Source organism: Salmo salar, chromosome ssa19 (genome assembly GCF_905237065.1).
Source record: "Salmo salar chromosome ssa19, Ssal_v3.1, whole genome shotgun sequence".
Classification (NCBI taxonomy): Eukaryota; Metazoa; Chordata; class Actinopteri; order Salmoniformes; family Salmonidae; genus Salmo; species Salmo salar.
The window spans coordinates 17,107,991-17,122,486 of NC_059460.1; the positions used below are offsets into that span (position 1 = coordinate 17,107,991).

The window sequence follows — 14,496 nt, forward strand, 5'->3', positions numbered from 1 at the left end:
AACTCTGGATTTAGTCTGCGGATGTGGGTTGTATCAAATGGCACCCTATTCCCTATACACTGCACTACTTTTGGCCAGGTCCTGTAGGGCATTGGTCAAAAGTAGTGCACTATAAAGGGAATCGGGTGCCATTTGGGATGAAATCATGGACCAGAGTGGTGAGGGTCCAGTTGGTGGATGGAGGGAACACACATAGCCCCCGTCTCCATGTTAATTAATATGTGTTCAGCAGTAATACCCTGTCACAGTGTAAGTGATTCTGATAGTCATCTGCTTGCTCTCTGCTAGTTTGTTTCATTATGGTCCGTTCAGAAACCAAACACCTGTTGTCAGCCTTTTAACCACTCTGCATTAACAGGCTTCGTTTTTAGTTCTGCAAGCATTCAACACTAACAGATACTAAAGGACGGTGCCAGGGGTAGGCTATATGGCTAGGGCAGGCGAGCCATTGGCTATTTATAAACATAGTATTACACCTTTAATATGTTTTGTAAAAATACATTGATTTTATCCATTGTTTATCACATTAACATATAATGTTTAATTAATGTATTGCCTAAACAAAGCTTGACACCAATCAGGGTAGCTTATGTCCAAAAAACTGAATTGTCATGAAACAAAGTAGTAATTGTTTATTGCAGTAGGCTGTAAGTTAATTTAAGCAAACTACACCATCACTTTACAAAGAGTAAACTGGACTGGACTAGTTGGAAGCAGGGGGTATGTTGTGCTCTGCCAGTGTTTTACAAACTGTGGTGCTTGTTCTTGGCGTTCACGCAATTACCTCCCCTGCGTGAGCCCTATACAACCGCTAAACAAAACATCAGCACCTCAATTAATCAATAAATACCCCTTTCTCACAGACAGACAACCCCCTGCACAGCCCTATCATGCGCAAACGAACCTGCTGAAGAAGAGCTCCCATTCCATTATGGGTCGTAGTGGTATTTTAATTATTTTGAACACAGTATTTTTAGAAGTGTCAATAGTGAATTTTTTTAAACTGAAAATCGACAAAGGTATAAAATGAAAATACCTTGTGCATTAAATGTGCATTTTCACTTTTACCGTGGCTACTGGCTACTTTTCATTGTAGCTTCATACAAATTACAGTAGCCTATATACATGTGATCAATACTGTGTTACTACTGTGTTACTATTATGGCGTTTCTATTCTACATCTGGTAAACCTATTCAATAATCACCTCCCTTTACGCCTTGTGTTACACGTCACGAACACTCCATTGCATTTATAATAGAATTGGTCAAACATTACCGTAGGCAACTGAAAAACAAACTAAGGCTATTAAACAAAACGCTCTAAGAAAACTTGATTGACTTATCCCAAAGTCCCGCCCCTGCTGTCTGATTAGTCAACGGAGCATGGGGGAAGAACTTCACGTCTCCAATATAAATACTGAACGTGGCGTCCGTGGCACCACGAATTGTATGGGCAATAGAACATAGAACACACACAACGAATGTAGCCACGGCTTTTCGAGAAACAGTAGCCACGAATTTTAAACTTCTATAATTGTTTTAAACGGAGCATGCAAACCAATTGAGGGGGAATAGCCTTGGTCGAGGATAAGCTACAGGATAACCACAGCACCCTTCTCTTTTTTTACAAGGGAATAAAGCCGGGTGTTCTGCATCTCTCGCTTCTCCTCAGTCCTCAGCCATCTTGACTGCTCCTGCTCGCCTGAAGGCTATATTTTCTCCTCCCGATCCTCCTCTGAAAGTGTACACGGTTTGCAAATTGCTTGCAACTCCGTGCCAAAAGAGTAAGCGAGATGGGTTCACTGTACACGATCTAATTGGACTGCGCAGGCTCTGGCAAGAGACAGGAGCAAGCAGAGGAGGATTACTGTACTGCTGTTTTATCAACAGAGGAGAGGGATCCGATAAAGGATGGAGTGCTACCTGTTGGGGATATACCTGCTTCTCGCACTTGCTATTTTACCGAGATCCAGCGGCACCACGGCGAAGGAGATCACCTGCCAAGAGATTGCCGTGCCTCTGTGCAAGGGGATCGGCTACAACTATACCTACATGCCCAACCAGTTCAATCACGACACCCAGGACGAGGCGGGTTTGGAGGTACACCAGTTCTGGCCTCTGGTTGAAATCCAGTGCTCGCCGGACCTCAAGTTCTTTCTTTGCAGCATGTACACTCCTATTTGCCTAGAGGACTATAAGAAACCACTGCCACCGTGCCGGAGCGTCTGCGAGAGAGCGAAGGCAGGCTGCGCGCCTCTTATGAGGCAGTATGGTTTCCCCTGGCCAGACAGAATGAAATGTGACTCGCTACCGGTTCAAGGCAATCCGGAGATGTTATGTATGGACTACAATAGGACTCACTCGACCACAGTTTCACCGGTACTTTCTAAGCCCACCAACTATCCGGGTAAGGCGTTTAACCCTAATAAAAACAACAAAGGACATAATCGACCCGGTGTTCCCGGTAAATACAAACCGCCGGCTCCCTGCGAGCCGCAGTGCAAGTGTCTTTCGCCCATGGTCCCGGTAAACACTGACCGGCATCACCTCTACAACCGGGTGAAGACCGGGCAGCTTTTAAACTGCGCCATGCCCTGCCATAACCCATATTTTACGCAAGACGAGAGAACGTTTACCGCGTTCTGGATAGGTCTGTGGTCCGTGTTATGTTTTGTGTCCACGTTCGCAACGGTTGCCACTTTTCTCATAGACATGGAGCGGTTTAAGTACCCAGAGAGACCCATTATTTTCCTCTCCGCCTGTTACATGTTTGTTTCCATCGGGTATATCGTCAGACTAATCGCTGGACACGAAAAGGTGGCCTGCAACCGGGAGTATGACGTGGAACACATTCACTATGAGACCACTGGCCCTGCACTCTGTACTGTTGTGTTTCTTTTGATTTATTTCTTCGGCATGGCCAGTTCTATCTGGTGGGTCATTCTCTCTTTGACATGGTTCCTGGCAGCTGGGATGAAATGGGGAAACGAAGCCATAGCCAGTTACTCCCAATATTTTCACCTGGCTGCTTGGCTTATCCCTAGTATGAAATCTATAGCTGTTTTGGCCCTCAGCTCTGTGGACGGGGACTCGGTGGCTGGAATCTGCTACGTTGGCAATCAAAACTTGGACAATCTGAGAGGGTTCGTGTTGGCCCCCCTGGTCATATATTTATTTATCGGCACTATGTTCCTCCTGGCCGGGTTTGTGTCCCTGTTCAGGATACGCAGCGTCATCAAACAGGGTGGCACCAAAACAGACAAGCTGGAGAAGTTGATGATAAGGATAGGGATATTCACAGTGTTGTACACCGTACCTGCCACTATTATAGTGGCCTGTTACTTCTATGAGCAGCACAACAGACAGAGTTGGGAGATAACCCACAACTGCTCCTGTTTGTTGGAGCATGAACTGAACAAGCCGGACTATGCTGTCTTCATGTTAAAGTACTTTATGTGCCTTTTGGTGGGCATCACGTCAGGCGTGTGGATATGGTCGGGGAAGACCCTGGAATCATGGAGGACCTTCTGCACGCGCTGCTGTTGGGGTAGCAAAGGCACCAGTGGCTCAATGTATAGTGACGTGAGCACAGGACTAACCTGGAGATCGGGTACTGCCAGCTCTGTATCTTGCCCAAAGCAGATGCCATTGTCACAGGTTTAAAAAGAAACCCATGGATGGACTAATGGGCTAATTGTTCCGGAGCTTGGCTAGCACTCTTTTTATACCAGTTAGCATTTTAACATACTGTTGAAGAACTGGTTATAACATTGTAGCCTACCTGGCATTAACAAGAGTTAATTCCTACCCATTCATATGTATAGAACGCGCAGACTGACATTTCTGGGCACATGGGCATTATGTGTTCTTTCTTTTTACGCAAAGAAACATTTAGTTCATAACCCTGTAAGGACTGATTGATAACCTTAACATAGTGCCAGTCAGATATAATTGTATAAATCAATCAGAACAATATCAAAGATGGTTTAAATTAAGCCTTAATAGTGCCCAAATATTATACGTGTCATTTTTTTTATTATAAAAATGTATTTATATAATGGTTATGTACAAACTTGTAAATTCTGTATAAAAGAACATGTATAAGCTATTGTAAATGTGTATAAAGTGTAGAAGATGTCTCTTTGTGAAAAAGCAAATATGACTTTTATTTTGACAATAAAAATAAACATTTTGATAAATGTTAAACTTCCGTGTAACTTTTCTAAAGCTATTTGATTCTGCTACAAATCCCTCCCTACTGGTACTCGGTACTTGGTGGTTCCTTGCGGTCACTCAGTCACCAGGTTGAAGACCGCTGTAATAGATGCTTTTGTGAATCTGAGCAGCAAAGAGAACCCTTTTAACCATCGGCCTCGTAATTAGAGGCAGGGGTTGAGTTGAAGCATCCTCTCTCCATAATGGTTCGAACTCTTCACATGCTTGCATAGGCCCGCTACTTAATTGATTAAAAGAGGACCAAGTTGAATAGAGTTTAAATGTAGGGAACGGATTCTTTTCATCTGTCGGAGACTTTGATCTCGCTTTTTAATGGCAGAGAATAAAGGTGACATGTAGTTAGAAGTGTCCGTCAGATGCGCCAAGGATCCCCTAATGTCCAATTTGCGCGGCTGTTGTTGCTTTGATGGACGCCGTTATTGAATTAAAAGAACTTTAGGGCTCCTCTCTCGCTTTGGTTTGTCAGAGCAGAGCTGCTGAAGCTGCAACTCTTCCCATTTTATAAAGCTGAATCAAAACATCTCTGTCTCAACTCTCTATGTAGCCTATTATTAAGACCGTAGGGTTTTGACATGATATTGAAATGGCAGTGAAAGCTCCACAGCTGGTCTGTTCACATCATGTCACATCTTAGGACACCCCGGGACAGACGTTTTCGCAGCAAATGTATCTTTGTGTCCAAGTAACCCAAATGCATTTGCATAAGATGATACAATATAACCCCACATAAAAGGTGCTCCATTTTTTCAGCAAAATGTAAAATGTGAATGTGATCCTCTGATATTTGAGGTATTTTTCAAGGCTCTTATATGTTTTGTGGCCCGGCTAAGCGTTATTTGGATTTAGATCCATGCAATGGACAGAGATGTCAATTGAGAGTGTTTTAAAGCTAACTTCTGTGAGTAAAAACACTGGACCTAAATGAGATGTGTCCATAACAGAATGTCTGGAATGAAGATAGGCCTATTAACTAACAACTAAGCCTACAGCCATAAAACTGTTATTACAAAGTTATGATACTTTTTGTTTTCATTTACCTGGATCTGTACTCTGACCTGGAGCTTCAACTATCAGTTTTGAGGAAATAATTATTAATTTGTGTTACTATCAACTTTACGCACATGAAGTTGGCCAAACATATCCCGCAGAGGTCATTTAGGTCTATACAGTTTAATTTAAAAAACACTCCTTGTTGACGCAGACATGATTTCATACTCCCACCTAGTGGTAAAAAGAAAGCTGTGCATCTGATTTCCTCTTAACACGTACGTCTATTGAGCAAGCGGGCGGTTCGGGGCAATGGGGCAAGCCCTGGCTTGGCTGATTGTCACAAGATGTAATTATCGGAGAGCCGTCTGTTTCTTAAGAGGATCGTAACCCAAATCTGGGGATGTTATCTAAGAAAGTAAAACCTGAACCCTTCGACTCCCTGGGAGTGTCGTTAAAATGAGCTTCGCATCGTAATCAGAAGTGACTCCAAAAGGCCAAATGGCTGTCCACTCTGGCCTTATGACCCGCACACACTGGGCTCTGGTTGCTGAAAGCCAGATTACGGATTCCATATAGTTCCCTTTTGTTTTCTGAGATGACACTTTTCTTCACACATTGGATTGCTACCTGAATCCATTTCAAATCTGTATTTATTAACGCATGCATGTGTTTTTTGTGGAAATAACCTTTGTGTTCTACTCAGAATAATAGCCACATTTATTTTTATTTTATTTCACCTTTATTTAACCAGGTAGGTCAATTGAGAACAAGTTCTCATTTACAACTGCGACCTGGCCAAGATAAAGCAAAGCAGTGCGACACAAACAACAACACAGAGTTACACATGGAATAAACAAACGTACAGTCAATAACACAATATAAAACAATCTATATACAGTGTGTAAATAGCCTACAATGTATCACCACTGTGGTATCAGACAGAGAAGGTAGCTAGCCTATCCTTCCACCTAATATCAACTATTAACAGAGTGAAATCCTCACCAACAAGATAAAAGATTAAAAGAACTCATCTTGAATCCTCTAGCTTTGTGCAGCGAGGCAAGAAACAACCTCCCATTGCATTGCAGCGATTGACTTGTCTGATTTCCTAATCAGTGGCTGCAGTGAAGCGAAGCATTCGGAGCCTTTATGTTGTTCCTTTTTCTGCCGTACGTGGTAAGAGATGCATGCATTCTGACATGGCTAGGCCGTTAAATATTAATCCCAGTGTTTGATGAAGGAGCAACACAGAGGACTGCAGCGGGTCAGAGCCAGGTTATGCTTATTAAACGCAATCGATCGCTAGCGCAAGCATGCGCATGCACATTCACACACACACACACACACACACACACACACACACACACACACACACACACACACACACACACACACACACACACACACACACACACACACAGCCTTTTCATCTCCTAGTGCGTGAGGGGAGATGTGGAGTGGAGTTGGCCTATACATCAGTACAAAGCCTTAGTGAGGATGGAGGACACACAGCAACTCTGACACACACCTCCGATCATTTGCTAGCCAGAAATCAAAACGTGTCTCTTGGCTATAATCAGCCTATATATCACCAACCCCAATCAACCCGTTGTGGTGTGCGAAAATCACAAAAGAGTATAGGGACACAAATGTAATTAGGCATTGGATTAATATTTCCACACAGTGATCTGTGACTATACCACAGCTTTGTTGAATACTCATTTGGATATTTTTTTGAATTATTATATTTTTTGGGTCATTTAGCAAACACTCTTATCCTGAGTGACTTACAGGAGCAATTAAGGTTAAGCGCTTTGCTCAAGGGCACAGACAGATTTTTCACCTAGTCGGCTCAGGGATTCGAACCAGCAATCTTTCGGTTACTGGCTCAATGCTCTTAACCGCTGGGCTACCTGCCACCCTGTCCCTTCCATTTACAGTGAAGACGACAACATTTACAACATAATAAAAAGACCCCACAGCTGTGTATCCGAGTGTATGACTACATCTACTGTATGAGATAGAGCATGCCCTGACCCTAGTGCTCTGTGACTTGCTCATATAGAATGGGAGGGTTCATGACCCCAGACTGGTTTTATGCTCATATTCCCAACAGGCCTGTTTAAAACGCAGATGTTGAGAAATAAAGAGCTCAGCGACATCTGTGTTCTCTCCGATTTTGGAGTTACACCACGAGGGATATAAACGTCACAGAAACTGTTACAGTTGGGCTTGGGATTAAAGTTGCTTTATGATTTCGAAAAATACTAGAAGACAGGCTTCCCCACCCCTGACTCTACCACCTGCCACACCCAGTTGTTTTTCCCAAATGGGAAATTCTATCATTGTGACATCATTTCTTCAAAGTATCCTCTGATCCAATTAAGCCATTTAAACTTCAAAGACCACTTGACAAGTGGTCCGACTGTCCGCCAGTCCAATTAAGAAGTTTGTCTTTACAGTACCTCTAACTTAAGGACAGGTGTCAGCAGAGCCAGAACTGTTATTGTGTGTGACAAAGATGTCATGTTAGCATGACAACAATGACCATGCAGAGGAAGAATGGTCTGCACAACATCCTGCCTCTCAAGAGTTCCCATGCAACCCCCTTGTCCCCACACGGCAAGGAGGAACACAGTGCTCCTTTCCCTCGGGCCCCCTGGTGCTGACACACACACAAAAGGAAAAGTTCTCCTTTTATCTAAAGGACTGAGCTATTTCCCAGACGTTCTTCCACAATGGACAGTTTATAGTCGGACCACTATGATATTCAGGAGGGGAGACATGCTACATGGAGAATACATCTCATACCATCTTGCAGGGGAATGCCTAACTGTGAACAGACCGTATGGCCAAGTGTTCATATATAGAGTACCAGTCAAAAGTTTGGACACACCTACTCATTCAAGGGTTTTTCAATTTTTTTTACTACTTTCTACATTGTAGAATAATAGTGAAGAGATCAGAACTATGAAATAACACATATGGAATCATGTAGTTACCAAAAAAGTAGATAGTCTTATTTGGTAAGATACCAAGTCCATATTATGGCAAGAGCAGCTCAAATAAGCAAAGTACCTACAGTATAAAGACTACAGGTTAGGACAATACCTGCAGTATAAAGATTACCGGTTAGGACAGTACCTACAGTATAAGACTACATGTTAGGACAGTACCTACAGTATAAAGACTACATGTTAGGACAGTACCTACAGTATAAAGACTATCGGTTAGGACAGCACGTACAGTATAAAGAATACCGGTTAGGACAGTACCTACAGTATAAAGACTACATGTTAGGACAGTACCTACAGTATAAAGACTACCGGTTAGGACAGTACCTACAGTATAAAGACTACCGGTTAGGACAGTACCTACAGTATAAAGACTATCGGTTAGGACAGTACCTACAGTATAAAGACTACCGGTTAGGACAGTACCTACAGTATAAAGACTATCGGTTAGGACAGCACGTACAGTATAAAGACTACAGGTTAGGACAGCACGTACAGTATAAAGACTACCGGTTAGGACAGCACGTACAGTATAAAGACTACCGGTTAGGACAGTACCTACAGTATAAAGACTACATGTTAGGACAGTACCTACAGTATAAAGACTACCGGTTAGGACAGTACCTACAGTATAAAGACTACCGGTTAGGACAGTACCTACAGTATAAAGACTACCGGTTAGGACAGTACCTACAGTATAAAGACTACCGGTTAGGACAGTACCTACAGTATAAAGACTACCGGTTAGGACAGTACCTACAGTATAAAGACTATCGGTTAGGACAGTACCTACAGTATAAAGACTACCGGTTAGGACAGTACCTACAGTATAAAGACTACCGGTTAGGACAGTACCTACAGTATAAAGACTATCGGTTAGGACAGTACCTACAGTATAAAGACTACATGTTAGGACAGTACCTACAGTATAAAGACTACCGGTTAGGACAGTACCTACAGTATAAAGACTACCGGTTAGGACAGTACCTACAGTATAAAATCCACATGTGGAGACAAGACACTCCTTCGTGGCTGGAGGATGAGCGGTGCTCGATGTAACCTTCCTTTTCTCTCATCCTTTCTCCTAATAGTTTATTCTCTTTCTCCCACCCCATCCTCCCCTCCTCTCTCCCACCAAAAAAACTACCGCATCATTTGTATTTGTATTTGTATTTATTATGGAACCCCATTAGCTGCTGCCAAAGCAGCAGCTACTCTTCCTGGACAGTTTATACCATTTTAAAAACATTACAATCCATTCACAGATTTCACAACACACTGTGTGCCCTCAGGCCCTACTCCACTACTACCACATATCTACAGTACTAAATCCATGTGTATGTATAGTGCGTATGTTATCGTGTGTGTGTGTGTGTGTGTGTGTGTGTGTGTGTGTGTGTGTGTGTGTGTGTGTGTGTGTGTGTGTGTGTGTGTGTGTGTGTGTGTGTGTGTTCACAGTACCCGCTGTTCCATAAGGTGTTTTTTTCATGTTTTTTAAATCTAATTTTTCTGCTGGCATGAGTAACTTGATGTGTAATTGTGTTCCATCTAGTCATGGCTCTATGTAGTACTGTGTGCCTCCCATAGTCTGTTCTGGACTTGGGGACTGTGAAGAGACCTCTGGTGGCATGTCTTGTGGGGTATGCACGGGTGTCCGAGCTGTGTGTCAGTAGTTCAGACAGACAGCTTCGTGCATTCAACATGCCAATACCTCTCATAAATAAAAGTTTCAGCCAGGAGAGATTGACATGCATATTACAAATATTAGCTCTCTGTGTACATCCAAGAGTCAGCTGTGCTGCCCTATTCTGAGACAATTGCAATTTTCCTAAGTCCTTTTTTTGGCACCTGACCACGCGACTGAACAGTAGTCAAGGTGCAACAAAACTAGGGCCTGTTGGACCTGCCTTGTTGATAGTGTTGTTAAGAAGGTAGAACATCGCTTTATTATAGACAGTCTTCTCCCCATCTTAGCTACTACTGCATCAATATGTTTTGACCATGACAATTTGCAATCTAGGGTTACTCCAAGCAGTTTAGTCATCTTAACTTGCTCAATTTCCACATTATTTATTATAAGATTTAGTTGAGATTTAGGGTTTAGTGAGTGTTTTGTTCCAAATACAATGCTTTTAGTTTTAGAAATATTTAGGGCTAACTTATTCCTTGCCACCCACTCTGAAACTAACTGCAGCTCTTTGTTGAGTGTTGCAGTCATTTCAGTCGCTGTAGTAGCTGACATGTATAGTGTTGAGTCATCCGCATACATAGACACTCTGGCTTTACTCAAAGTTAGTGGCATGTCGTTAGTAAAAATTGAAAAAAGCAAGGGGCCTAAACAGCTACCCTGGGGAATTCCTTATTCTAACTGGATTATATTTGAGAGGCTTCCATTAAAGAACACACTCTGTGCTCTGTTAGACAAGTAACTCGTTATCCACATTATAGCATGGGGTGTAAAGCCATAACACATGTGTTTTTCCAGCAGCAGACTATGATCGATAGTGTCAAAAGCTGCACTGAAGTCTAACAAGACACCCCCCACAATTATTTTATCATCAATTTCTCTCAGCCAATCACTTGCATAAGTGTTGTGCTTGTTGATTGTCCTTCCCTATAAGCATGCTGAAATTCTGTTGTCAATTTGTTTACTGTGAAATAGCATTGTATCTGGTCAAACACCATTTTTTCCAGAAGTTTACAAAGGGTTGGTAAGACATGAAGGTCAGTCAATCCGGATAATTTCAAGGACTTTGAAAGTTTCTTCAAGTGCAGAAGCAAAAAACATCAAGCCCTATGATGAAACTGGCTCTCAAGAGGACCACCACAGGAAAAGAAGACCCAGAGTAACCTCTTCTGAAAAGGATTAGTTCATTAGAGTTATCTGCACATCAGATTGCAGCCCAAATAAATGCTTCACAGAGTTCAAGTAACAGACACATCTCAACATCAACTGTTAAGAGGAGACTGCATGAGTCAAGCCTTCATGGTCCAATTGCTGCAAAGAAACCCCTACTAAAGGATACCAATAAGAAGAACAGACTTGCTTGTTCCAAGAAACACGAGCAATGGACATTAGAACAGTGGAAATCTGTCCTTTGAGATTTTTGGTTTCAACCGCCGTGTCTTTGTGAGACGCCGAGTAGGTGAACGGATGATCAACGCATGTGTGGTTCCCACAGTGAAGTATGGAGGAGGAGGTGTGATGGTGCTTTTCTGGTGACAATGTCAGGGATTTATTTAAAATTCAAGGCACAGTTAACTTGCATGGCTACCACAGTAGAAAATAGTAAAAATAAATAAAAACCCTTGAATTAGTAGGTGTGTCCAAACTTTTGATGCGTACTGTATATATATATATACTGTATATATATATATACACTGCTCAAAAAAATAAAGGGAACACTTAAACAACACAATGTAACTCCAAGTCAATCACACTTCTGTGAAATCAAACTGTCCACTTAGGAAGCAACACTGACTGACAATAAATTTCACATGCTGATGTGCAAATGGAATAGACAACAGGTGGAAATTATAGGCAATTAGCAAGACACCCCCAATAAAGGAGTGGTTCTGCAGGTGGGGACCACAGACCACTTCTCAGTTCCTATGCTTCCTGGCTGATGTTTTGGTCACTTTTGAATGCTGGCGGTGCTTTCACTCTAGTGGTAGCATGAGACGGAGTCTACAACCCACACAAGTGGCTCAGGCAGTGCAGCTCATCCAGGATGGCACATCAATGCGAGCTGTGGCAAGAAGGTTTGCGGTGTCTGTCAGCGTAGTGTCCAGAGCATGGAGGCGCTACCAGGAGACAGGCCAGTACATCAGGAGACGTGGAGGAGGCCGTAGGAGGGCAACAACCCAGCAGCAGGACCGCTACCTCCGCCTTTGTGCAAGGAGGAACAGGAGCACTGCCAGAGCCCTGCAAAATGACCTCAAGCAGGCCACTAATGTGCATGTGTCTGCTCAAACGGTCAGAAACAGACTCCATGAGGGTGGTATGAGGGCCCGACGTCCACAGGTGGGGGTTGTGCTTACAGCCCAACACCGTGCAGGACGTTTGGCATTTGCCAGAGAACACCAAGATTGGCAAATTCACCACTGGCGCCCTGTGCTCTTCACAGATGAAAGCAGGTTCACACTGAACACATGTGACAGACGTGACAGAGTCTGGAGACGCCGTGGAGAACGTTCTGCTGCCTGCAACATCCTCCAGCATGACCAGTTTGGCGGTGGGTCAGTCATGGTGTGGGGTGGCATTTCTTTGGGGGGCCGCACAGCCCTCCATGTGCTCGCCAGAGGTAGCCTGACTGCCATTAGGTACCGAGATGAGATCCTCAGACCCCTTGTGAGACCATATGCTGGTGCGGTTGGCCCTGGGTTCCTCCTAATGCAAGACAATGCTAGACCTCATGTGGCAGGAGTGTGTCAGCAGTTCCTGCAAGAGGAAGGCATTGATGCTATGGACTGGCCCGCCCGTTCCCCAGACCTGAATCCAATTGAGCACATCTGGGACATCATGTCTCGCTCCATCCATCAACGCCACGTTGCACCACAGACTGTCCAGGAGTTGGCAGATGCTTTAGTCCAGGTCTGGGAGGAGATCCCTCAGGAGACCATCCGCCACCTCATCAGGAGCATGCCCAGGCGTTGTAGGGAGGTCATACAAGCACGTGGAGGCCACACACACTACTGAGCCTCATTTTGACTCGTTTTAAGGACATTACATCAAAGTTGGATCATCCTGTAGTGTGGTTTTCCACTTTAATTTTGAGTGTGACTCCAAATCCAGACCTCCATGGGTTGATAAATTGGATTTCCATTGATTATTTTTGTGTGATTTTGTTGTCAGCACATTCAACTATGTAAAGAAAAAAGTATTTAATAAGATTATTTCATTCATTCAGATCTAGGATGTGTTATTTTAGTGTTCCATTTATTTTTTTGAGCAGTGTGTATATATATATATATATATATATATATATATATATATATATATATATATATATACACACACATTACCAGTCAAAAGTTCGGACACACCTACTCATTCATTCTACTTATATATATATATATATACACTCTGAATCTGAAAGCTGAGGAAGAAAGGCTTTGATCGTTTATCAACGCGTCTATCTCACTGTCTCACATTCACTCAGACTGAATGAACTGAACCCATAGAGTTCATGAAATATAAATTTATTATAAACATTGATATTTATCATCATAAAGAAAGTATTATGAGGTGGTTAGATACCAAATTGGTATGATTTTAAATGAAAAAAATAATTTTAGGTTCATACCACTGGGGGGCACTGGGGTTTCAAGAAAACATCCAAACAAATTCTATATGTTGTCAAAAAAAAATAAACCTTATTCCATTCTATCACAGACCTTATTTCAGGATACCTCATGATTTGATATTTCTAATAAACTTTTGTCAGCTGACTTTCAGTGTAAACACTATAAGATACAAATACTAGGCCAGGGCATAGCTCTTCAGTTGACCATGGCAAATAGATAATAAAACAAATATTATGAAATCAATGTGAAAGAATGTGGCTGGACAATAAAGTAGTTATAACACAGTAATAAATAGTCATCTGTAGAGACCCAAAATCACCTGCAGTAGTCACTTCAGTCTCTTTTGATTGCATTGAATGGCCTCGAAACCCATTTCACCCAACCAATCACAACACCAATGAAACAGAGGGGATTGAATGTCTGTTTTCTTGCTAATACAAACAAATAAAACGATTAAAAAAAATAAGTTGATCAGATACCTGCAATAAGTAGATGAAGACAGAAGGAATTGAATGCCTGTTTCTTATATAATACAAACAAATAAAACACTTTTTTAATTGTGCATCCTATTTCACAGAACTCATTTATCTGCAACAAGTACACTAGATGAAGACAGATCATATGACATCAAGCATCTCACCAGAGAGGAGTTGAGCCTATTGCCCTATGGCACTGAGCTCAGTTCACTCACATTACAGTGTCGTTAGAGACTCCGTGAGGTAGGAGCAAGCTTTGTTGTCACCTTCAAAGGGACCATAGGAGGAGACATAATGGCAAATCAAGATCAAGAGCTATCCCTTTACACAGAGGATCTCCCCATGGCCAAATCAGATTGTACCCCAATCTATGGGGATGATTTATAACTGGGCGGTGGTATACAGTGCAATCCTTTGTTGGTTAGTCACTGGTTAAATACATGTTTAGAAATGTTTAGAAATACGTATAAAGT

At 42.5% G+C, this 14,496-nt stretch overlaps 1 protein-coding gene across 1 annotated transcript; it reads left to right on the forward strand.

Moving 5' to 3' along the window:
- Window positions 1-1,434: 1,434 nt before the first annotated feature.
- Window positions 1,435-4,206, forward strand: fzd8a (frizzled class receptor 8a). The gene has a single exon (XM_014157468.2). It carries the CDS (start codon window positions 1,912-1,914, stop codon window positions 3,661-3,663), a length of 1,752 nt encoding a protein of 583 aa, XP_014012943.1. The 5' UTR covers window positions 1,435-1,911; the 3' UTR covers window positions 3,664-4,206.
- Window positions 4,207-14,496: the final 10,290 nt, after the last annotated feature.

Coding starts and splice junctions, on each gene's coding strand:
- fzd8a (XM_014157468.2), top strand. CDS start 1,912: ATGGAGTGCTACCTGTTGGGGATATACCTGCTTCTCGCACTTGCTATT.